The sequence below is a fragment of the Mauremys mutica genome, chromosome 4 (assembly GCF_020497125.1).
Source record: "Mauremys mutica isolate MM-2020 ecotype Southern chromosome 4, ASM2049712v1, whole genome shotgun sequence".
In the NCBI taxonomy this organism is placed as follows: Eukaryota; Metazoa; Chordata; order Testudines; family Geoemydidae; genus Mauremys; species Mauremys mutica.
The window spans coordinates 108449718-108475006 of record NC_059075.1 but is presented as its reverse complement, the minus strand read 5'-3'; the positions used below and the strand labels follow the sequence as shown (position 1 = coordinate 108475006).

At 46.7% G+C, this 25289-nt stretch overlaps 1 protein-coding gene across 5 annotated transcripts in view; it reads left to right on the top strand.

Annotated features, from left to right (window-relative positions):
• LSP1 (lymphocyte specific protein 1) overlaps positions 1-25289 on the top strand; it is an 89856-nt gene that overhangs the window by 33384 nt on the left and 31183 nt on the right. For 4 of the 5 annotated variants that reach the window (XM_045017193.1, XM_045017192.1, XM_045017195.1 and 1 more), the window contains exons 2-3: positions 10208-10360; positions 17103-17285. In XM_045017193.1, coding sequence (XP_044873128.1) covers positions 10208-10360; positions 17103-17285 — 336 coding nt within the window. The remainder of the gene's footprint in view (positions 1-10207; positions 10361-17102; positions 17286-25289) is intronic. The other variant, XM_045017196.1, reaches the window with a different exon arrangement.

Below are 25289 nucleotides of genomic sequence, written 5' to 3'. Positions count from 1 at the left end.
ACAATGAGCTAATCTTTCAGCGCCAAAATAAATATTTATTCCCTTGAGGGATAGGTTGGGAGACTAACCTCCCTGCCTATATGGATACCTGTCACAGGGTTTCCCCCATCTTCTTCACACTATCCAACCCACTCCTAGCTACCAAAGTAGGTAACGAATTTACTGAGTCTTTGCTATTAAATATTAATCATAGGTTATAGAATCCTATCTCCCAAGAAACATGGCTCCATTGTCTGGTCATCTAAGTTAAAGATACCCCCTGTTGTAGTCATTTTGTCAGCCAGAGGGAAAATTGTGCTTTGTGTTGAGGAGTGAAACCACTTTCTCCTGCATTCCATAGGAAGAAGGATGGTCCAGTGGTTGGGAGCTAGCTGGAGAGCTGGGTTCAGTTCCCTGCTCTGCTACAGGTTTCCTGGGTGACCTTGGGAAATGACTCGGGGCCTGATGTTTTAAAAGGTATTTAGACGTCTAAAGAGGTAGCTAGGTGCCTATTGGGACTGTCAAAAGAAGAAGTCCCTAGGCACCTACCCCCATTGATTTCCATTGATCATAGGACCTTGTGAGAAATCATGCTGGATTCTAGTTTGACCCAAGGGATGTATGGCTAGCTGTGATGGGAGTAAACTGAGCAGCAGAAAACTTACAGTAGATGTCCTCAAACAGTAATGTCTGATAGACACATTGCAACAATTTCCTCAAGGGAAGCAGTGGAAGCCCCATTATTTGGGTAGACAAAGACCACAAGAACATGCCATAGACAATGATCAGTCACATTTGGCATTAAGGGTTCTTTTATTTATCATTTATAAAGGTTAATAAATGATTAATGGATGATTTACTCAATTGTTATAGGGTCCAACAGATCAATAGGTTGCTTATAACCATGATTTATAATCTTCTGCTGATGCCCTTAAAACCATCTATAACAAGGCCAACTCATGTCTATTACATGCTTATCACATCTATTAATCCTTTATGAACTAATTCTAAATGTACCCTTAATATTAAGTCAGCAGCAGGAGGAATGAGTTGATTGACGTAGGTCTTAGTTTATCTGGATGTCTTGTGAGTCACCTAGGTCACATTTGCTGGTTGTCACTGGAAATGGGTTTATTGGCAAAGGGAAGACCCCATGAATAAGTCCGGGGGAATCTTCCTCTCCCTTCCCTCTTGGCTAAAACTAATGGGATGGGTGCTGGGGAAACATCCACAGGGCTGCCATTGCCACCTGCTTTCAGCTTCAGACACCCCTCCTTCTCTAGGCTGGTATTTTCAGAAGCAATCAGCATTGGCCTAACCTGGCTCCTCCTGAAGTCAATGGGAGTTTTACCATTGAGTCCAATGGGAGCAGAGATAGGTTAACATTGAGTGCTTTTGGAAATACCATCCAAAATGTATGGCTGCACATGTAATAAATTGCAGCTGTGAGTGCTAGTAGGTGATCCCAAAGCCTGAGGCTACCTTCATCTACCCTGGTCCTTGTGTATGCGGGTGGGGAAGAAGGGGGACAAGATTGCCTCACATACACATAGGGTAACCAGACAGCAAATGTGAAAAATCGGGACAGGGGTTGGAGGGTAATAGGAGCCTATATAAGAAAAAGAGCCAAAAATTGGGACTGTCCCTATAAAATCGAGACATTTGGTCACCCTACATACACAGGCACCAAAGAAAATAATTTTCTAGCACTTGCTGCCACTCTAGCTCAGGAGACAGGAATGCTGAATTCATTTGCATAGGGGTATTGAATTCTGGCACAGATCCTTGAAGTCTAGCCCCCAGTGGAGGCTTTTCATTTTCCTTTCTGGAATTAGCTTCAGTGCTGAGAGCTGGTTCTGGGCCAGCAAAACTTCCTTTTAGCTGTGAACCATGCAAAAGATTCCCAGAGTCTGGGGCACTTCCCTTAAAGACGGCAGAAGCTGTGCCAGAAATTCTCCTGCCTGGCCACTATCATTTCCTCAAGCGTGGGTGAGGAGTATACCCCAGGGAACGTGACCTTCCTTGAAATCCTTGGTTGTGGGGAGTGGGAGTTAACAGCCACCATGTCTCAAACAAGCAGAGTTAGAGGAACTCCAGGTCTGGATCCACTGGCAATGCTAAAGCGCTGCTGCGGAATTGTTAGAATTTTAGAGCTCTCCCAGTGCTCTAAAAAAAAACCCCTCAACGAGGGGCATAGCTACCAGCACTGGGGCACTGTTTACACTGGCGCATTACACCACTGCAACTTGCTGCGCTCAGGCAGGTGTTTTCTCACACCTCTGAGCAAGAAAGTTGTAGCGCTGTTAATTGCCAGGGTAGACAAGCCCACAGCTGGCCCAAGTCAAAGCTTAATTAATCCCTGAATTTCCCCAGGGTTCACAGTGCAGGGGATGGGAGGCAGGATCATAAAGGTTACATAAAGGTTACTGCAAAAGAGCCAAATAGCATGTGAGCACAGTTTAATCCAGGCGTCGGCAACCTCTGGCACGCGGCTCGCCAGGGTAAGCACCCTGGTGGGCCGGACCAGTTTGTTTACCTGCTGCCTCCGCAGGTTCGGCCGAGCGCGGCTCCCACTGGCCGCAGTTCGCCGCTCCGGGCCAGTGGGGGCAGCGGAAAGCGGCACAAGCCAAGGGATGTGCTGGCCGTGGCTTCCCGCTGCCCCCATTGGCCCAGAGCAGTGAACCGCGGCCAGTGGGAGCCGCAAGCGGCCGAACCTGCAGAGGCGGCTGGTAAACAAACTGGTCCCGCCCACCAGAGTGCTTACCCTGGCGAGCTGCGTGCCAGAGGTTGCCGACCCCTTGTTTAATCAGTCATAAATAATCTGTTCCAATGTGTTTTGGTATTTTCATGGCCTTGCCTCAATCACACCCTATGCAACCCCAGGGATGGGGTAGAAAGGAGGTCAAACTCAGACCCACTGTGTATGTGAGACTGTCCAAGTTTTCCCTCTTTCTCCACCTCCTTTTCTTTGGTTCTTCTCTGCACATTGACCTCATATCATGTGCTCAGGACATATTTGCAGCTGTCTCTGCATCAAGAAGTTAGGATGTCACAAAAGTTAGGACTCCCGGGTGTAAGGATACGCTAAGGAAGATGGAGGCCTATTCCGGGGGGTTGCGGGGAGGCTGTGCTGTGCAGGAGAGTCTTTACATTGTTTGGTAGAAAGGCTGCGTTTAAAGCAAGGGAGATTCAGAGGTGATGAATGTCAAATGGACCCTAACACATGCAGTTTCTGGATCTATGGGTTATTCATTGTGATGTACATTTGCAACTGAAAATAGGCAAACTGGCTGTATGTTGGGGGGCAGGGGAGGAAAGGGATGGATACAGTGAGATAATGGACTGTACTAATCCTTCAGCTCTGATCCTTACCCATAAGGCTAAATCCCACAAGTGTAATGAACATGGGTGTTCTACAGCTAGGTCTACACTACAGACCCTATATTGGCATAGCTATGCTGGCCCGGCCCCCTAGTATAGACTCAGCATATGCCAACAGAAAGAGTGTTTCTGCCAGTATAGGAACTCCATCTCCCCAGATGATGTTAGCTATGCGCTCTTTGGTTGGCCACGTGTGTGGGGGTTTTGTCAGCACAGCTGTGTCACTAGGGTGTGTTCCCCCCCCCACATCCCTGACTGATGTAGTTATGCTGGTAGAAGTTTTAAGTGTAAACCAGGCCTAAATCTAGTCCCTAGTGGATAATATCCATTTCTTTAAGCCACTGTGTGATTAGCAGCTCCTACTTAGGACTGGAATGGCAGGGAGTGAGCTTGCACACGTGTGTTGCATCCAGGCCTGTTTGGAGTCACGTTGGCAGAGCTGTAGTAAAGAAAGCTTGGCCAACGCCTACTTATGCAATGCCTGGATCTGGCCAGTGCTCCCAGCCCCTACACTTCTTGAGCACCGAAATTCACCAAATCTGCTCAAAAGTTTTGAAGAGGGGACATTGACAAACAAGTGACATCAGAGAGAAACCCCAGCCTGAGCTGCAGCTGGGACTGTTCAGTGCACCCCCTCTTCCTGACAGAAGTCTGGGAGAGGCTTTCCGCATGACGGCACTTCCCTCCAGCTGGAGGCCCCGGACCTCTGAGCACTGTGCAGCACAATAGAAAGCAGCGACCCGCATGTTTATGGCAAAGAGGCTCTCAGCACTGGGATAATTGCAATGTGGGTCAGTTGGAAGAGAAGCCAATACGCCAGGCAGTCCTTCAGCAGGGTGAATTTGTTGGGTATCTTTCGACTGGGCCCAGCAATCAGTTTAATTTCTCACTCCCTCCCCCAATACAGTTGTTCTTGTTGTTATTGTCCTCCGCTCACGTTCCACACAGCCAGTTCAGAAGATGCAGTGACAGAATAGTGAGCTGGTGAGGTCATGGAGAGAGAATTAGTCACATCCAACAGAGAGGGATGCAAGCCAAGCTCATTTGATAATGTAAATGACTGTCACACAATTTATATTGGAGTCCCCCTGGGAGACTCCAGTTCACCCCTGGGGGGTAGTTATAATTCTGTCCCACTGCAGCCCCCTGGGAAATATCAGGTGAATTCCAAAAATCCCACTCACTCTGGCAAAAATGTGACCCTCACACCTTATGACTGGGGGAGTCCAGGACAGACGGGGTTAAGAGCCTTTCTGAATCAGAGACTCTTATCAAGTTCTGTCACATAAAAAAGTGAGGTCTAGGCGGAGCTTAATGAATGACTTCATTTATATATCTTAACCCCCTCCCCCACCCATCCCACCTTGGCTCCTGGCCAGGACCACAGACAACTGTTTCTATGGGAACTATGGAGAAAACAGTAAATATGAGTGTGGAATGAATGAAGAAGGGGGTTTGCTTGGGTCTTGTTTCTGGCGGCTTCATGCTCTCTGTTCCTGTGTGGAGTAGGGCAGGGTGGAAGAGGCAGGATGGGAGAAGGGGGGTGCAATTTAATTCATGTAATGTAATTTTTAGAAAATGCAGTGTCCCTTCTGGCAGTGGTGCTGAGTCGTGACGGCAGGAGAAGCCCATTCCTGTGCGGGTGGCAGGGGGGTGGGGTGGGGGGAACGAGAAATCAGGGCTGGGCTGTGCACTGTATCTGTGCTACACCTCACTAGCGAGCTGGAATCTCCAGTCTCTCTGTGCTCTTTCAGTCCTACTCGCCAGCTCCTCTGAGGTCTCTGGCATGATTGCCATGTGCTGTAGTGCCACACTGGGATGGCAAGGAGCTTTAAATGGAGGTGAGCTCAGACACATTGTTGTCTGAGAACACACAAAAAAGGGCTGGAAAACAAGCTAGTCAAAGAAACATCAAATATGCTGGACAAGGCTCTCAAAGGTAACTGATGATTCTGGATGCCTGGCTTGACACACCTTAGTGATGGCTCTTGACAGCTGCCTGGGGAAAGCACTTTGCAACAATTACTCTGAGGCCTGGTCTACACTAGGGGGGCGAAGTCGATATAAGATACACAACTTCAACTACGGGAAGTCGACGTATCTTATTTCGACTAACCTCCCGTCCTCACGGCGCGGGATCGACAGCTGCGGCTCCCCCCGTCGACTCCACTACCGCCACTCACCCTGGTGGAGTTCCGGAGTCGATGGGAGCGCGTTCGGGATCGATATATCGTGTCTAGATGAGACGCGATATATAGATCCCCGATAAATCGATCACTACCCACCGATCCGTCGGGTAGTCTGGACGTACCCTGAGGCAGTGTGGTCTAAGAGCTAAGGCAGTAGATTGAGAGTCAGGAGACCTGTATTCTCTTCCCAGCTCTGCCAGTCACCTGTGTGCATCCTTGGATAAGTTACAGTGCTTCAGTTTCCCATCCCCACACTTTCTCTGTCTTGTCTGTTTAGATTGTAAGCTCTTTGGGGTAGGGGCCAACTTTCTCTATGATCCTGTCTCCACACCTGTTTGCATCAGGTTAGTTAAGATGGTGCAAACCCCTGTGGGAACATACTTATTCTGGTTTGAGTAGTTTATTTAGGTTTTGCTTAAACCTATCCCTAACCGATTTAAGGTAAAGGTTTAAAAATGAGCCTTGTTTGAACTGCAATAAGCATGTCCACACAGCCTTTTGCACCAGTGTAACTAAATCACTTTCCAATCACGCCTTTAGTTAAGCTGGTGCAGCTTTACATGTACACCAGCCCTCTGGTGTGTACAGCACCTAGCACAATGGGGCCTCACACCTGGAGCCTCTGGATGTTACTCTCGTTATAAATCATCAACATAACAAAGGACCTTGCTCTTTGCTCAAAAACCGATGCTTTGCTCAAAGCTCTCCTTTATGTATGTTTGCAAAAATATCTCCAGGGGAACATCTGCCCCCTTCAAATCCCGCTCTCAAGCTGGAGCCCTCATTAACCTGGCGCCTTGTACTGAGCAGGAGTGCTCATTAGCAGCAACTTGGTAGGGTCAGATAGACTCACCACTACAATGAAGCAAAAGGATTGGAGCCCTGGCTAGTTCAGCTGGAGCCCTGCTGATAGGGGCCACGAATGACTCAGGCCTCACTCTATTACAGCTGTAGTCTGAGACCCTGTGGAAGCAGAAGTCTGGCAGGGCTGCTGGGCTGGTGTTCTGCTGTGCTGAAGTTAGACAGGTTGGGTCTCTGACATGGCTTGTCCCTCTCACGCCAAGATCAGCATGGTGCTGAAAGAGGCGAGAAGGGGAGGAGCGGATCCTGCGTGAAAATTCATGTTATTACCAGGGTAGGAATGTTGCCGCGGCCTTATCGTTTCCTCTGGGATCTGAGAGGTTGCTCTGCTGACAGAGGGTTTATTATCTGGAGGCTGGGACATTCTGGGAGAAGCCAAGCCAGGATTTTCTTCTGTGCAAGGGAGGAAGGAAACAGCACAGAGCACAGCTGGAGCCCTGCTGAGTGATAGTGCTAGGTACCCTCCTCCGACATTCCCTGCACCATTGTAGCAAGAGAACAGCTTGGCACAGGAATTCTGATTAAAATATAACTACTCAGCTGATTAAGAAAACATGTCAAGGTCTGCTTTGCATAGGTCTCTATCCCTGGGAGTCCAGGGGCCCACAAACCTGGATTTGGATTTCTCACAGTATTGGGCAACCTTTCAGCTTCAGGGCCTGGGATTTCCAAGAACTGAATCATTGTTATATATAATATTTGTCATTCTTTTAATGTTACTGCAGGGGGCAGAACTAACAGAGCTGAGGGCTGAAATCTTTCCTTTGGCCCAGATTATGGAACGAATCCCTGCTCTGCACAGCACTTAAGCATGTGCTGAAATCCCTTTTAAGTGCACTTGCTTAAGTCCTTTCCTGAATCAGGACCATCATGTACAGAACAGCTATGCAGCACACTTCCCCCATGCTGCCCTGTCAAGGTGCTTCAATTCTGACCTAGGGGTTAGAAGGCGATTTGGTTTCCCAGGCCATCCAATGCTAGATCTTTTTGTTGAGCCTGCCAGAAAGGCCATCAGTTGCCATGATATCAGTGTGATAAGAATAGCTGCCCCCTGGATGGAGATCCATACACTCTTTTCACATGCCCTTTTCGGTCACTGCCAGCTGAGGCTGGATGACACACAGGGAAAATGACCAGATGATCAAACCGAGAAAGCAGGACATCTATCCCACAGCAGGCGTGGGCAGGCTGTGGGGTGATACCTATCGTGTAGGTGGCACCAGGTGCTGGAGGGAGAATTTCCCTGCAGTGAGGATTTCTAAGCGGCACCCCCGCTGAGGCAGTGTGAGTCATGCTGTTGAGCATCCTGTGGGATACTAGAACTGGTGGGAAATCAGAATTTCTGTCCCATGGGAAATTCCAGCATTTTGCGGGGAGCGGAGGGGGAGGGGGGAAATTCCAGATGGGAAATAAAAGCTGAAATATTGAAATTTCCCACAGAATGAAAATTCTGAAAAATTTAAATTTGGGACCATTCAAATGGTTTGTTTTGATAAAGTCAAAATGTTTTATTTTGACCGTATTCATGTTGATTTTCATATTATAGTAAAATATTACCTATAATGTATTAAATATAATGTAATAGTGAAGTCTATATTTAGTATAAAGGACAGCATGAAATGACTTGCAATGATAGTCAAAAAGAAACATTTTTACTTTATTGAAACAAAATGAGAAATGATTTGTTCTGACTTTTTTCCCATTGAAAATTTCATTGAAATGGACGCATCCCCATGAAATGTTTCGATTTTGACAAAACTGCACTCTTTTTTTTTTGGATGGAAAACAGTTCCATGGAATACATTTTGACCAGCTTTATGGGATAGTTAGGTATCCTGTTTTAGTTTCAAATTTCTGGTACAATCCATTGGAAAATGGGACTGCCTTGGAAAGAATAGGACATTGTTGTGTATTTGGTTGTCATGGTTTTTGTTGCCTTAAGCGGAAGATGCTGTAGCTTTTCCTTATACACAGTCTCAGGAACCAGCGAGACAGCTGCACCGGTGTCTAGTTCCATGCGTATAGGTTTGCCCTCCAATAAAGGGGTTACCCAGTATTCATGTGAGCCCGCTGCCAAAGACAAAACATGCAGTGGCACTTCCTCTTGTGAGGAGGTGTCACCTTGATCATCCTGGGTCTGCTCTAGGGTATGCAAGGTTCCTCTTTTTGTCGGCCAGACCACAGGCCTCTTTTTCTTTTGTTTACAGGCATACTCAATGTGTCCCTTTTTGCCACAGTGTCGACACACCAGGTCCTTACACTAGCATTCTGATGCCTGGTGACCCAGCTTACCACAGCGGTAACATTCTTGACTCTGCACCGTTTTGTGGGTCAGTTCTTGTGACACTTTTTGCACCCTAGGGGATGCACCGATGTATTGTGCCTCCCTTGTAGCCAGTTCCATGGAGACAGCAATATCAACAGCCTTCTGTAATGTAAGCTGAGCCTCTGTCAGTAGGCGCTTCCGTATAGCTTCACTGCAGAGGCCACACACTAACCTGTCACGCAGGGCATCATTTAACATCTCTTTAAATTCACAGTGTTCTGCTAGCTTTTTTAAAATGGCTACAAATTGTACAACTGTTTCATCTTCCTTTTGGTCTCTTTTGTGGAACCTATATCTTTCAGCAATTACCAGTGGTTTTGGGGAGAAATGAGACCCCAGGATTTCCACAATGTCACTGTAAGATTTAGTCTCAGGCTTAACAGGGTGCAGTAAGCTGTGTAGCAGAGAGTAGGTTTTAGCCCCTACAACAGTTAAGAATATTGGCACCTTCTTCGCTTCTGTAATGTCATTTGCAATACCAAAAAGCTCAAAACGCTCAGTATACACATGCCACTGCTCTGTATTCTCATCAAAAGGCTCCAGGGGCCTGGTCACAGTAGCCATGATTTTTAGTTTCACTTTCACAGTCAGTGCAAACAAGCAGCTTTTTTTGTTTGTTTGTTCTTTACCTTGACTTCTACTTCCTTCTGTTACTGGAGCAGCACCAGGATCCCACCCTCGTCGCCAGTGTTATATCCTTGGGGCAGCCGGTGTAGGAAGCAATCACTTGAGGCCAGAGAGCAGGCAGCTAACCAAAACCTCCATTTTATTTACAGATATACAGAGAGCTCACTCAGCCGGTTGAAACCGGTTGAGCTAACCCATAATAATCTAACTCAGTTGCCATAGCAACAAAAACCATGACAACCAAATACACAACAGACATATTGTCACTTCATATGTGAAAGACTAGATAAAGTCAAAAAAAGAACTAGATAAGTTCATGGAGGATAGGTCCATCAACGGCTATTAGCCAGGTTGGGCAGGAATGGTGTCCCTAGCCTCTGTTTGCCAGAAACTGGGAATGAGGGACAGGGGATGGATCACTTGATGATTACCTGTTCTGTTCATTCCCTCTGGGGCACCTGGCACTGGCCACTGTCAGAAGACAGGATACTGGGCTAGATGGACCTTTGGTCTGACCCAGTAGGGCTGTTCTTATGTTCTTATGACTCTACCATACACATTTTGTTACACATCCCCTAAGAAGCAATCCAGTCCTCTCATACAAGGCCTGATTCTGCAATCCTACTTTCTCATGTTCTGTAGCACTTACACAAGTGGTCTCCTTGGCTTCCAGACATGCTGCTAGGGTAAATAAGTGCTCCTGGCTTGGCAGGAGTGAAGCTCACAGAATGAGGCCTACCCAGTGCTGTGTTTTTATCCTGAGATTCTGGGAAGTTTTCCCTTCATTTGCTTCTCTTGGAACTGGCTGCCTGCATTAAGAATGCATTTCCCTTCTGGTTGACAGGCTGACAGCACAGTGGAGTGTGGAGGATGAGGAGGAGGCAGCGAGAGAGCGGCGTAGAAGGGAACGGGAGAAACAGCAGCGGTCCCAGGCAGAAGATGGCTTGAACAACACCAACTCCTTCTCAGAGAGTGGGCTGCCAGCCCAGGAAAACCAGTAAGAAGAGCTTGAGTGTAGAACACTCTTCTAACAAGCACCATCCTAGTGTAAAAAATCCTTACTATATACTAGTGCTTGTGTTACCCAGACCCACTCACCGTGCTGTTCTGTCCCTGTCTAGTGTTGGCTGGGCCACATCTAAAGGTTGATGAGATTGGTAAAGCCTTGGCTGGCAAAGGAAGGTTTTTTAGATTGATGCTTATGCTTTAAAATTCAGAGGTCCCAGGTTCTATCCCTACTGCCAACAATCCCTTTTAGGGAGACAGTTTTTAATTTTCCTATGAGATAAAAATGCAGGGGGTTAGGAGTTTAAATGAGGAGAGGTCAATAAGGGTTAAATTGGTGTATAAAACCCCAATTCAGCAAAGTGTTTAAACACATGGTTAACTTTAAGGATATGCATAGTTCTATTGAAGTCTACAGAACTTGTTTAAGCATATTAAGTGTTTTGTAAGATCAGGGCCCAAGTTAGACAAGAAGTGGAGCTGACTGGAAAAAATTGTGAGAATTTTTCATTTGAATTGTTAAAAAGTGTCAACCAGATCTGTAAGGCCCTGATCTTGCTACCACTTATACATGTGCTTAACTTCACCACTGATGGTTGAGCATGTGCATAAGTGATTGTAGGATCAGGGCCAAGGCACAAAACCAGCAAACAAAATTATGGGAAAACAAATCAAAATTTGTTTGTGAAAAAAAAATTAAAGGAAAACATCTGAATTTATTCATGAAAACAACTCTATTTTTTCATGAAAAAATGCGGATTTTTTCTTGAAAGAATTCAATTTTTTTCAGGATTTAAAAAAAATTTCTGAAGATTTTTTTATTTTCAAATTCTTGTGAAAATGTTTCCTTTCTTTGTGAAAAGCATTTCATCAGTATTTGGAAAATTTAAATATTTCTGCCAGCTCTAAAAAGAAACGTATTTAATTAAAAATGTAAGCTGTGCCATGTAATATTAATTGAGAGCATTTCTAGACCACCTTTCATACCAGGATCACAAAACGCTTTACATCTATTAACAAAGCCTCAGATCATCTTGCTGAGGCAGATATCTCTATTTTACAGCTGTCTAGAGGCACAGCAAAATTAAGTGACTGCTGCTTTGATGCTTTGTGCAAGTTACAGTGAAAAATTAGCACTCCCCAATAATGCAAACACAGAGGCCCTGCCCTGCAAAAACTAGCACACATGTTTAACTTTATGCCCCGTGAATGGTCCCATTTACACCAAGGGGGGCTATTCACAATGTATAAAAGTTTAGCACCTGCATAAGCCTTTACAGGAGTGGGCCTTATGCATGTGTTTAGCTTTAGTAGTCCCACTGAAAAGAGTGAAAAAGGCACAGAGAAACAGGGAAGGGAAGGGAAGAATAGAGAAAAAAGGCGTGGGGGGGGGACTTTTTGGGGGAGTAATTACAGAAAATAAGTTTGATCCATTTGTCATATATGATACAGTGGGGGGTTGACAGTTTCTGGCAATATACAAATAAATAGGAACAAAATTCCCAGCTGTATTAAGAGAGGGCCCAGAGGGGAGACCTGCCCTTCCCAGACCTGCCCTTTGGCTCATGGTCATTCTCTTTCTGTGGATAGACAGGGATTCATTGCACAGTACAAGCTTCCATTGATTTTACTGGGAGTTTTAGGTGTGCTAGAAAAAGAGGAATGAATCAGGCTCAAAGCCAAAATGTTGTAACCTGAATGTTTAAATTTAGGAACCTGGAACCTAAATAAAAGTGGCCTGCTTGTCAAAGGTGCCGAGCACCTGCCAGTTTTTGTTGCCTTCAGTGGGCTTTGTTGGTGCTGAGAATTTTCTGAAAAATCAGGACACTTTTATTTAGGCTCCTAAATATGGACTTAGGAGCCTAATTGTAGGCAGGCATGTTTGGAGATTTTTGGCCAGAGTGACCAAAGATCCAAGTGTACAGTAGCAGATTAAAAGGTTGTTGATAAACTTCAGCCCACAAGGAAGGAGGAGAAAGGGGATAGGTCATGCAGAGAGGTCTGAGGCATGATTTACACTTTAAAATAAATAACCCGAGTGCAGGAGAACTAGCCTCACTCTTTGAGATGGGGAAAAGATTCGGAAGCTTGTGGGCATCTTTCCACCGGGACCAACAGAGACCAAAGTAACCCATGCTAGGATTTTGTGACTCTTTGTGCCGCTTTGATGGGCAGACCACATAGAAAGGTTTGTGAGCTTGGTACTAGTCCCCTAGCTCAGGCAGTGAAGTTTGTGGGTTGTTTTTCTTTTTTTAAAAAAAGATCCAGAGGTCCTGGGTTCAATCCCCCATACAAATACACGTGTAAATATTTCTAGATGGAGTGTTGAGGGTTAGGGAGAATGCTGGGAAACCTATAGGTATCATTTAGGTAGGGATGAGCCTGGACCCAAATCCCACATCCAGATGCCCCAGAACAATGGGGAGGTTTGATAGTAAAATCCATCCTTTCTCAAATCCTGCCTGCTGGCCATCTTGACTTCTGGCTTTTATGGATGAGCCTTAGCCAGCCTCTTTGCTTTGTTATACGCTCACACCGACAGCACTGAGCTATTGTGCCTCACTCTAAAATCGCGTTTCCTTCTCTCCAGCCTCTTCTGCAGCTGCTGACGGCCACCTGGGCTGGCTTGCTGAGCTGGGGTCAGCCTGCCATTAATCTTCCATAAGTCTTTGCTTTCTCTTGTGTAAACACCACGCCCCCATACAGTGACTCACCCCATTCATGCAACTCATCTTTGTGTAAACAGGCCCTCATCGTTTCCTTGGGGGGAGGGGCTTTGCACAGCCCCCAAAGAAAATCTGGGTTACATTTCCCCCCTCCCCCTTCGCCCCCCCAGACAGCTGTGGTGGCTTCCCTGTAGGTCTGGATGCTGGAGTGGTGCCAAGCCATTTAGTATTGAAATGCGGGAGCGGTGTTATGCCAGCCCCACTCTCACCCCTCTTATTTCTCCTCCCGGGTGATCTTGAGTTCTGAGGAGAGTAAGGGGGAGACTAGGCTGTGAAATCAAAATTACCCCAAACTCCAGCCCAGAGGCATCTATCCTTTGCAGCCTGAGCGCTGGGGGTGGTATTTCAGAAAGGTCAAGGGGCTGCAGTCAGGACATCAGGGCAAATTCTTGAGCGTCGCAGAGGGAATGGGGACCACTTACCAGTCCCCTGCTGGGGATTTGCCAGGGAGCATAACTCTCTCTCTGTCCCTGGCAAAAGGAGGCCATTGAGTCAGGGAATGACTAGAGTAGACTGTGCTCTGGCTACCCCCAACTGGTGTATGACCTTTATCTATGCTTTTAAGGGCTGAGCTTCCCACCCAAGGATTGCTCTTCCCCCCAGGCCCTGACCGGGGATTCGGAAGAGCTGGAGTCTTTTACTGGCTTTGCCACAGAGCTCCCTGTGTGTCCTGGGCAAGTCTCTTCTCCAGTCTGTGCTTCAGCTGGTCATTGGTAAAACAGGAATCATACTTCCTACCCTGTCTATTCAGATCATTAGCTTTTTGTGGCAGGGACTCTCTTACTGTTTGTGTGAATAGAGTTGAGCACGGTGTCTCACTCAGGGCCTCTGGTACTACAGGAATAGTAAATCCTAATCCACTTTCACTTGTGACATCACAGATTGTCATTGTAGCACTTAGTATGGGAAGGTTCAATGGGAAAACATCATGAAGAACCCTGAAAGACATCCTTGGCTTCTCCACTGGCTGACCATCTGATTTGGGACAGGAGTGAACGCCACCCCAGTTACTGAAGATCCTTGTACTAGGGTCCTCCTGGAGATGTGGGGCATTGTGGGTACTTAAATCTGGGCCTGTCTGTTGTTGTCAGCTGTCACAAGGCTTGTGATAGCTACTTTCCCCACCCTAAAGACTCAGCTGCTGGAGTCACGTGAATAGGAGAATCTCAGCTTTCATTATTTTTAAAAAGTAAGTTTCTAGCCCTCGTGGTTGCAGAGAAAATCTGGAAAATGTATGTAATCCAAATGCTCCCTAAGGCTCCGAACTCAGAGAACAAACAAGATCCCCCCACCACACATTTATCTATTAAAAAAATCTCATTGGTTTTAAGCCAATCTCAAGATTTCTCAAGGCCCAACCTATGATTTTCTTTTAACATTTGGGGTTGGCCATCCTTTGTCTCGGGCATCTCACCATGTCACCACAAGCCTAGATGGTGAAGGAGAAAGGCAGAGGCAATGAGAATAAAATGGGCCAAAGTTGCTCTGCAGCAGGCAGCCAAGTGATCTGGAGGAGCCAGTCCTCCTTCCGATCACCTACCGCTCAACTGTGCACTGGGCTTTTTTTGTGTCTTTGTGTCAAATCACAGCAGTTGGGTTGCGTCAGAGCTTGGGAATGTGGTCTGTATGCGCCGTGCTGGCAGGGAGATGACCCTCTGCAGGCTCTCGGCAGTTGGATAGAAGTTCTTCTTCACCTCTTTTCTTTCCGGTTTGGTGACTGAAGAGAGAGTTTTCCCCTCACCAGTGGAAGGATGGGAAATCTATCCAGAGGTTAAGCTCCTTTTGGCCCCCCCCCGCCCCTCCCCGCAGGGCTTTTTAAGGGGCAGAGGGATGAGCACTTGGCCATGCCAAACTACGCCGGCGTGTGCCAGCACAGCAGTTGGCAGTGGGTGGCATGGCATGGAGGGGGGATTCCAACATGTGTGTTTTCAGGAGCACTATAAAGTGCACTTATGAATGGGAAAGTGACACTGGGAAAATGACACCTATTCACTGCCAATACCTGCTGCCTTCGGGGCACATCCAGTTCTCAGTGGAGTCAATGGCAAAATTCCCCTTGGTTTTCTTAGCACCAAGGCTCTACCCTCCTAGATCCATATCTGCTTACTTTGCTGGGGTAAGAGCAAGTTTGTTAAACTGCTACCAGCCATGAAGAGTCCAGGAAGACACAAATGAGCAAAGCCAGATTGTGTTCTGCCTCACACATCATCAATAGCAGTTGCTGTCTACAAACCGATCCCAGAACCCTTATTGCTGGCAATGAGGCATGAAGCAGAAGGCACGTAGGTAGGTTTGCATTAGGGTGACCAGATGTCCCGATTTTTGTGTCTTTTTCTTATATAGGCGCCTATTACTCCCCACCCCCATCCCGATTATTCACACTTGCTGTCTGGTCACCCTAGTTTGCATTGACAGATGAGGACCAGTCTATCTAAGCCACTTGTCTGCCCTCCCCCCATTAACACAGATCCACACACCTTATCATCTGTAATGCATTTGTCCTCCCTGTGAGGGAGAGCAGTGCTATTATCCCCATTTTACAGATGGGGAACCAAGGCACAGAGATATTAAGTGTCTTACCCAAGGCCACACAGCGACTCTGTGGCAGAGCACTGGATTGACCCCCCAAGTCCCAGGTTGGAGCCCTAACCACTGGACCATCCTTCCTCTCTCACGCATCCATTGCTGTGCATGTGTGTTGTTATTTACACCACTGCCAAGTGGGTGCAAAGCGCTTTCATTCTCATTTGGGAGTGTTTTGCACCCACTTGGCACTAATGTAAATGGCATACCCAAGCTGCAGGGCAAACATGAATGGGACCCTGGGTTCCTAAATGCATTTAAGAAGATTTTGCACCAGAGTCTCTGGTCTGGCCAAACTGTGCTCAGTGCAGGACTAGAGGAAGGGGTGAAGGCACTGGGAGCCTGAAGGCAGCTCTAGCTTATGCCGGGATTTCCTGTGGCCCCATGAGGACATCCAAGGAGCCAGGAATCAGTAGGAGCACAAAGGACCGGTGTCACGGAGTCCCCGGGCGACGCTCTGGAACTGCTCCCTACAAAGCCAGTCAGGACTTTGGGGAGCCTCCTCTCCCATGGAGCAGACTGTCTTCAGAGCAAGAAGCTCACACGGCTTCACCTCCTGGATCTGAATTCGGAACATTCAGCATATGCCCCTCCATGCACTTCCCATAGTGAGTCCGCCCAGGCGGGGTCCTGGGGAAGCCAGAGGGTCCTGCATGCACCCCCAACTTCGCAGTCAGATGTGACTCTCAGCCAGCCAGTAAAACAGGTTTATTAGATGACAGAAACACGGTCTAAAACAGAGCTTGTAGGTACAGAGAACAGGTTCCCTCAGCCGGGTCTATTCTGGGGCCCAGTGAGCCAGACAACCCTGTCTGCCCTCACTTCCCATCCCCAGCCAGCTCCCAACTGAAACCCCCTCCAGGCCCTCCTTTCTGGCCTTTGTCTCTTTCCCAGGCCAGGAGGTCACCTGATCTCTTTGTTCACCTTTAGCTATTCCCTTGCAAGGGGGAAAGGGCTCTGGCCATTTGTTGCTAGGAGACAGATTGTCAGCCATTTATGCACACTGGAGACTTAAGAAATGCATAGGGGAAACTGAGGCACTCACACAGTATTCAGAGGAAACATTAAGAACAGTCCCACTTCCTCACAACAGGTCACTGTCTCTTTTGCCCCAGGAATGGAGGTGAGGTGGAGTTGCTGTGTTGTTCAGGGATTCCCCTTATACCAGGAAAATTCCTAAGTGGCTGCTCTGTAGTGTTTTCCTAAGTGGTTTAGGCTGCTTTGTGACCTCTCCTTTAATGGAGAATGAGGATGGGTGGGATTCTGGAGACCAGGCCTTTATTGGTATGAGAGGAGCTACTAGAGGAAGGTTGTGATAGCCAGGTTACTGGAAAGGGAAGGACCATGACCAGCATGGGGTTTATCGGTACCAACTTTGATCCTTTGCAGTTCCACTGTTCTAATTTTTCTCCTGCTGTGTTTCAGGTTTGACTTTAAGCCCTCAGGGACCTCAGAGCCGGAAGAGGATGAGGGGTTCAGCGACTGGTCTCAGAAGCTCGAGCAGCGCAAGCAGAGGTGGGCTGCAGAGGGAACACAAGAGGGGGAGCGAACATCCCCCGGGGAATGGACACAGGCCCAGGAAGCTGAACCTACTTGCAGAGAAGAAAGGTACAGCCATGAAGGGGCTCCTCCAAAGGAGGTGGCATCTTTCTGAGGGCTAGCCCAGAGCATAGCCAGGTGGGGAGATGGGGACAGGAGGGTTTGGGCTGAGCTATGTCTGCAGGAAGAACTAGTCTGACAACTGAGAGGCTAACACTCAACTCGCAATAATTTGTGCTATTGTGGAGAGACAAGCTCTGATCCCAATGCCTCCAAACTCTGGTTGTGTTCGGAGTCAGATGGAGCTTTCCACAGCTCTGAGGCAGATTCTGTGCTGTAATGTACCTCCAGGAGGCACAGCACAGAAGGTTAAGTCCAAGGGCAGTGAGGACAAAGTTGGCTTTAAGCCACTTCTACGCCCTCCTGAGTCTAAGCAGCTGCAGGGGCTGAAATGACCTCCAGCATAATGTAGGCAGCCCAAGTTCTAAGTTATGGCAGTCTCCTAGCACTGCCTCTGGCTTGTGGTGCCAGCCAGAATGGTGCGGGTTATCGTCCCCCACATCCTTCTCAGAGCATCTCCCCCAGCAGTGGAGTTCTCAGGAAAGAGTGGGTAACGTAGGGCTATTGTATGCAGCTGAACACAGCGCTTGTGTAATGCCCACAGACCGTAGTCATCAGCAGGCAGGGTTGAACCTGGGATCTCAGGAGCTAAGGGCATGAACCACTACTGCATGAGCTAAAAGCCATTTGGCCCTTAGCGAAGACTGTAGAGCAGACTCATTCATCTCCCTCTCTCTCTAAGTGGTCTTGGTGCCACTAGATAGGACAGAACACCAAACCCAGGTGTGTGGATTACACCTGTGCCTGGGGAATTCTTCAAAAGGCACTTGCAGACTGTTTATTGTCACTGTACTCTCTCAGAGATGGTTCCTCCCTCCCCCATTGAGAGGGCAGGTCTTTAGCTATGGCTGGGCCTAGGCCCACCTGTCCCAGTATCCGCAATAGGTAAACCCCCAAATCCCTCACTTTGCTTCTGGACCCTATCCCCTTGCTGAGCTGACCCCTGGATCCAAACCCTTCCCTGGGGGACAGCTGATATCTGGATCTGAACATCCTGTCTGAGCTCCATTGTTAGTCTGATGTTACTGAGATTTTTGTCTTAAAATCTCTTAGTCCCTTTTTATCCAGAAGGGTGAAAAGATGCTTAATTAACATTGGATCAAAAGCAGACAGAAATATAGCTTTCCTTGTCTCTCTAGCTGTATTTCTTTTCAAACATCTTAGCTAAATAAAATCTAATGTGACATCTCCTCCCTCCTCTGTAAGGCCCTAATCCTACAAACACTCACCCATGCTTAACTTTTTATACAGCACTCATCCCATTGTCTTCAATCATACTTGCAGGGCTAGGGCCTCCATTATGAACAAGCCCATTTTCCCCCAACTCTCCTTCCTCTCTTCTCCTGTGAAGATTTCTTGCTGGAAGAGGCCCACTCTTCTCTGTGTATGTGTGTGTGAGAGAGCAGGCATACATCCGCTTTGCCTTTAACAGAGAGGATTTTCTATCCTTCTTGACCAGACATGTTGCACCTTATTTGCCTGCTCCTTCCCAGCAACACTCTGTTAAAAAAAATAAAAATGCAACTTTGTTTCTTGCTTGACAAACACAGGCTGTGTGAGGTGAGGCTGCTCTGCAGTAGCTGGAAGAGGGAAAATTGCAAACACCTGTGGCAGGTGAGGCTCAGTGAAGGGAGTTGCCAAGCAGCTGGAAAGCAATTAAATCCAGGCACTGGAGCTCATGCAATTTTTATTGGGAGGGTGTTGAAGTGACGTAGCAAAGGGGCAACCTAGGTTATCACCAGCCTTTCTCTTTGTTTGACTCAGTGTGGGTGTGATTTATGGGAACCTGAGGAGGTCCCTCACAAACCTGTAGGAAATTTCATTTTGCTTCATATGTTGTGCTTCCTAAAAACATCTCCTTTTCCACTCCTCCTGCTGATATTGTCACAGAGTAGTTGGAAGCCTTGTGTGAGCTCTCAGGTATGTCATGTGCTCCAGTTTCACCCTCTTCTTCCACAGTTGTGTCTGCTATCCCCATTGAAGGAATGTGACTGTAGTGGAGAGAACTGTTCTATCTCATTCCTGAGCTGTGGCGGGATCCCTCCCCTTGGGAGGAAGACAGGTGTTTTTTCATATTCTGGACATATGCCACTGTAATGAGCTGGTGAGTAGGGAGAGTTGTGTCCTACTGGATGGAACTGTGACTTGTGTCATAGGCCCGGTACTGCTAGCTTTTAGCTTTGGTGTTGGGATTCTGTGCTCTTGGAGCTATAGGAACCAAACTTGATTCTTGCTGCAGCTGTGAAGTTCTGAATAGCCATGGCATGTAGCAGAGTGACCGCTTGGCTGTGGGTTTGTTGTAAGATGTCAGTGGTGGTGTCAAATTAGTTGTCTTTTGTATTCCAGCATTCTGTATGTTGGGTATATATTCCACATGTCAGATGTGTAGGGCTTTAATTCTAAAACAGGTCTGTGCTTTAGGGGTAGGCCTTATTGGCTGGGCTCGCTCTATCCAGAACAGGTAGTTATCAGAGGCAGTAAAACATTCAGGGCATGTCTATGCTGCCGTTAAACATCTGTGGCTGGCCTCTGTCAGTTGCCTTTGGTTTGGGCTGCAGGGCTATACAACTGCAGTGTAAAGATCTGGACTAGGGCTGGAGCCTGGGCCCTGGCACCCTCTTCACCTCTTTTTTTTTTTTTTTCTAGTCCTAGTCTGGATGTCTACAGTGCAGATGTATAGCCCCATGAGCCTGAGTCAGCTGACACAGGCCAGATCCCGGTGTTTAATTGCAGTATAGAGAGGCTGCTGTGAGAACAGCTACAGAGTAAGATGGGTGGCTATTTGCTATTTCAGCTAACATGTTAGACCTGGCTCTGCCTAGGGATGTCAGTAGGGAGGACAGGTCTGCTGCTGTAGAGTGACATGCATCTTTCCTCACTGCTGAAAGTTGGGTGGGAGGTGGTGACTCCACCCCCTGTTGTAGGAGGGCAGCAGAGTCAGCAGTTGCTGCTGTTTCAGTAGAGGTCACCATGAAACAAGAGAACCTTTCAGCCCACTTCTTGCAGGGCCCATAGCTGCCATTTCAAGATGTTTTAATAAATATGAAGTGGAGAAAACCTCTCTCTCTCTCCCCTGCACCCCAGCACTTAAGCTTAAAATAAAATCCCATTGCAGAACTGCTGGCTTCTGACAAGTCTGGTTTTCACTAAGTGGCCATTAGCAGTTACCCACAGCCTGCTCTGGGTGGGTCTTGGCTATACACTCTCCTGCCATTGAGTGTAGTTCTGTGAACTACTCTGAGCCTGGTGCCACCCTTCTTGGTCATTGTTAATGTACTAGGAGGATTTACCCTTCAACATTGCTGACTGTGGAACCAGTGACGTAATCCAGCTCCCAAAGAGTCTAACTCAGGTTTTACCCAATGCTCAGTGCATGCGGGCACAGGACGCTTTTGGAGCATGCAGCACTGCACCAAAGGTGTGATTATTGGGGTGCTGTTTTTCTCACCTTAATGTTGAGACTTGGGGTATTAGGTAAAGGCTTCTGCTCACCTGGAGTATAACAACTTTTCCTTGTGGAAGCAGACTTTTCAGACACATGTATGTTGATACAGTTTCAAGCTTGAGGGTGTGACCTACTTCTAACAGGGTATTGAAAAAACACCACTGCCTACAACCGAGCATGTTTGTTAAGTGTACTACCAGTGCTACCTGCGAACGGGTACTCCTTTAGCTCAAGGGGGGGAGGCCAGTGCTGTGTAGAATCTGGGTTGAATCATGCTGGTCATCTGTATGTGTGATGTGGTGGGATTCAAGGGTGCTAATGTAACCACATTATGCTGACTTTGTGCCCCCTGCACAAGAGGCACTGATAGATGCTGTAGCTGGGGTGTGATGTGCCCTGACTATTCTGCAGTCCCATAGTATCTAGTGACCTACTGCATCAGGGGTGCAAGTTAAGGTACCCATTGGGGTTGCTGTAGTGTGTGTGTGTGTGTGATGGGGGGGTGGGGAGGGTTAAGCCAGCCCCCAGCACTCTCAGGATCAAGGGATGCAAGCTGCCCCTCCCCTGGCTCTGTGCCAGCATAGGGGGTGACATTGATCTCTGCTGTCAGTGCTCTCAAATAATTTTTGTGAGATTGTTTAATATTGTGGTGGTGGTGTAGCTGTGTTAGTCACAGGATATTAGAGAGAAGGTAAGTGAGGTAACATCTCTTACTGGACCAACTTCTGTTTGTTGTAGTTCAAAAGCTTGTACCTTCACGGAGCTTTTTATCAGCTCTGGGGAAGGAAGCAGTGTGTCTGACCTAAATACACGTTAGGACAGATTGTTAAGCAGAAGGGATAATACATGGGAGGCAGTCACTTGGAATGGGCAATTGGGGGTTAGATGATTATGCATAAAAGGTTTAAAGTGGGCAATTAAGGCTAACAAGCAGGTGTTACAAATTGTTGTAATGAGCCAAAAAAACAGTGTCTCTGTTAAGTCCAGGGCTTTTGGTGTCTAGCAACGTTAAATTCACAGACTTGCCTTTTGAAGGTGTTGGGCAATACTTGTTCCATAGGTGTTCAATACTTGTTCCTTTTGAGGACAAGAACTGAAAGATGAGCTGTGGAGCAGGGTGGATTTAATTTAAATCACTAGTCAGGAAGACTCAATTTAATCATGGATTTCTACAAAAAAGTGCATTCTTGTTGGTTGTCATAACCTTAATACATATTCTTCACAACTCTGAGATGTAGGTTTCATTTTTATGAGGTACATGCTATATATTTTTAAAGGGATTTATTCTGAAAATTTTTTAGATTACTTTTACAGCTATGTCAGAAAATGAATGATTTGGTTATTTCATTTACCAAAGGTAATTGAAGCAGAGATTTATGAAGTCATTGGGAGGTGAATTATCTCCAATTCAACAGGTTAATCATTAATATTTGAAGGATTTTCTTGCCTTGCTGCATTAGGAGGAGAACGTCACCAGATAGATGTTTAAATTGTTTCATTTAACTAAAACAACAATGTTATGTATTCAACAGCAAACATATAATATTTTAACAAAACAAGCATGAATTTTTGAATTTAGTTACACGTTCAAGGTTTTTTTAAAATTGTTTTTGACTAAAATAGTTAAATGAAATATTTAAAAAAAAACACACAAATTAAATCTACTATGTCAGCCAGGTCAACATGAGAAACTTAAAAGATTTGCTTCTGCAGCTAACTCAGTCTTCACCTTCATTTTCCTGTTTGTTCATAATCTGGAAAAGAAGAACAAGCTCTCCTGCTTTTTCAGGTCCCAAATGATTTCTCAATTTGTAATGAATTAGTCCAAAGGAAGAAAATATTCTTTCTACACTGACAGAAGAAGCTACTGCTGTTAAAAGTGAGATTATCACTTCAACAGTCTCTGAATCCAAGTGCTTAAGTGACTTAAAACATCAGCAAATGTATATTTTTTGAATGGTTTTTATTCCCAAACTGGGTCTCTTTTATGGCCTGCTGCCATTATAGGTTTTCCCTTGTAGTGAGAGAATGGTATGGTAGATCTCAAATCAATGAAGGCTACGCTCAGAAAGACCAAGACTTCTGGAATATGCTGCTCAAACAATTTCACTTTAGTTTCTACTGCCTGTTCCTCCCTTCTCACATTTATCTCCAGACTTCTTCTCCTTGTCCAGATCTATTCTGCCCCCAAGAATCATCTATTCATTGAACTTTTTGAAACTTTACACTTTTAGAGAGAGGTAAGGGATTGACTCTGTGTACACAAATTTGCAGAGGGACAATAGAGTTGAGGACTGTGGTGTTTTTTCCCCTCACCTCCGTATATATTATTTATTTGTTTGTTTTAAAAATATTTTTGCTGTTAACAAGCATGTTATCTCTGGAGACACAAATCCACTGTTTGAGAACTGCAAAACTAAGCATTTCTGATAGTGCTCGGTCTAGAAGATACCGAGTCCCATTGGGTAGATAGAAAGATTAACCTAAATAATCTATACAGAAGCCCCTGGAACCCCATAAAATTGGGTCCCTAATCCATGAACTATTGGAACTCATTTACAAAACTTTTCTTAAACATCACATGAATATATTTTCTCATACTATAGACTTAGTTTATAATCCCTATTCCATGATGAGATCTTTGAGCTATAATGTATCTTAATTAAAACGATCTTTTAGATACGTTTTTTCCTCAAAAAGCATTTTATCAAAACAAAAATGATTTTTTAAAATTTTATATTTAAAAACCATTGGGGTTTTTTTGTTTTGTTCTGTTTTTTAAATCCACCTTGCTGTGGAGTGGTTGCTTTGGAAAAGTTTGTCTATGGATGATACGGTGTTTTTCTTTTATCATCTTTCTGTGTGAGCTCACTGGAGTGTAGTGATTGTCTAGTTTCATGCACATAGTTGTTGCGGGGGCACTTGATGAGGTATACCACGTGGTGTGATAAACATGTGTAGGAGCCATCAATTTTGAAAGAGGGTGGGGGAGGGGAGTATTGATCATTGTAGCCATGGAGATGTCTGCAGGTTTTACATCTCTTCTGGAAGGGTCTGGTGCCGCTTTGAGTTGATGTGTCCTGGTCTGTAAGGAACTTGCTTTTGGTGATGAGGCTGTGGGGTTGTTTTGAAGGCCATAGGGGATTCAGGAAAGATTTCTTTCAGGATGTGGACCCCATCAAATATGGGTTGTAACTGTTTAATGATACCCCATATGGTTTTGGTGCAGGGTGGTTGGTTTCCCTTTCCTGTCTTCAAGAAAGTTCTCCTGGGGTATTAGGGTGGCCCTTTCCCTGAAGCAGTCTCTGGCAGAGTGTCCTTGTTTAGTGAATGCAGTGTTGTTGTATCCATGTTGGTTCCAAATAGGGTGACCAGATGTCCTGATTTTGTAGGGACAGTCCTGATATTTGGTGCTTTTTCTTGTATAGGCACCTATTCAGTGATGAGCTGCCAAAATATTAACAACCGGTTCCCTCCTCCTCACCCCACGAGGGGGTTGTGCCCTCCCTCCGCCCTCCAGGACTCCTGCTGCATCCAACACCCCCATGTTCCTTGACACCCCACCCCCGGGACTCCTGCCCCATCCAACCACCCCTTCTCTCTGTCCCGACTTCCTCTGGAACCCCTGCCCTTGACTGCCCCCCATCGCCTCATCCAACACCCCTGCTCCTTCCTGACTGCCCCCCCAGGATCCTTGCTCCCATTCAATCCCCTTGTTCCCTGCCCTCTGACCACCCTGAGTCCTGACCCTAATCCACCCCCCCGCCCTCTATACAACACCCCCTCCCTACCCCCCTTACCACGCTGCCTGGAAGTGGGGGCCGGGGGCCGGAGCTGGCCTGGAGCCGCGTGACACCCTCCTCCCGTTCCCCACCCCAGCTCACCTGTAGGAAGCTGCTGCTTCTTTCTCAGCCCTCCCAGGCTTCCCATGCGAACAGCTGATTCGTGGGAAGCCAGGAGGGGGAGCCATCAGGGGAGGAGGCAGAGGCAGAGCCGGAGCTAGGTGAGCTGGGGCTGGGGGCAGGGGGCAGGGCAGGGAGCTGCTGAAGCTTTTGTTAAATTTAAAAGCCCTTTTAGAACCGGTTGTCCCGGTTCTAAAAGGGCTTCTAAATTTAACAACCAGTTCCCGCGAACTCGTGGGAACCGGCTCCAGCTCACCACTGCACCTATTACCCTCCATCCTCACCTCAATTTTTCACACTTTCTATCTGGTCACCCTAGTTCCAAGACATTAGAGAGACAAGGTGGGAAAGTGGCTCACCTGCCTTGTGTATCTTGTTTAGTGAAGGTGGTTTTCAGTGTGTTTCAGGTGTGTGTCTCAGACTTTCTCTTTGGAGAAAATTCTGTGGTATTTGAGTGCCTGGCTGTAGATAACTTTGTGTGTGTGTGTGTGTGTGTGTGAGTGGGGCGGGGGGGAAGAGGGCGTCTGGATTTGTGGAGGCAAATGTGGTGACTGGTGAATTTCTTGTATATTGTGATTTGATTAAGCTGATCATGGTGTCCAGGAA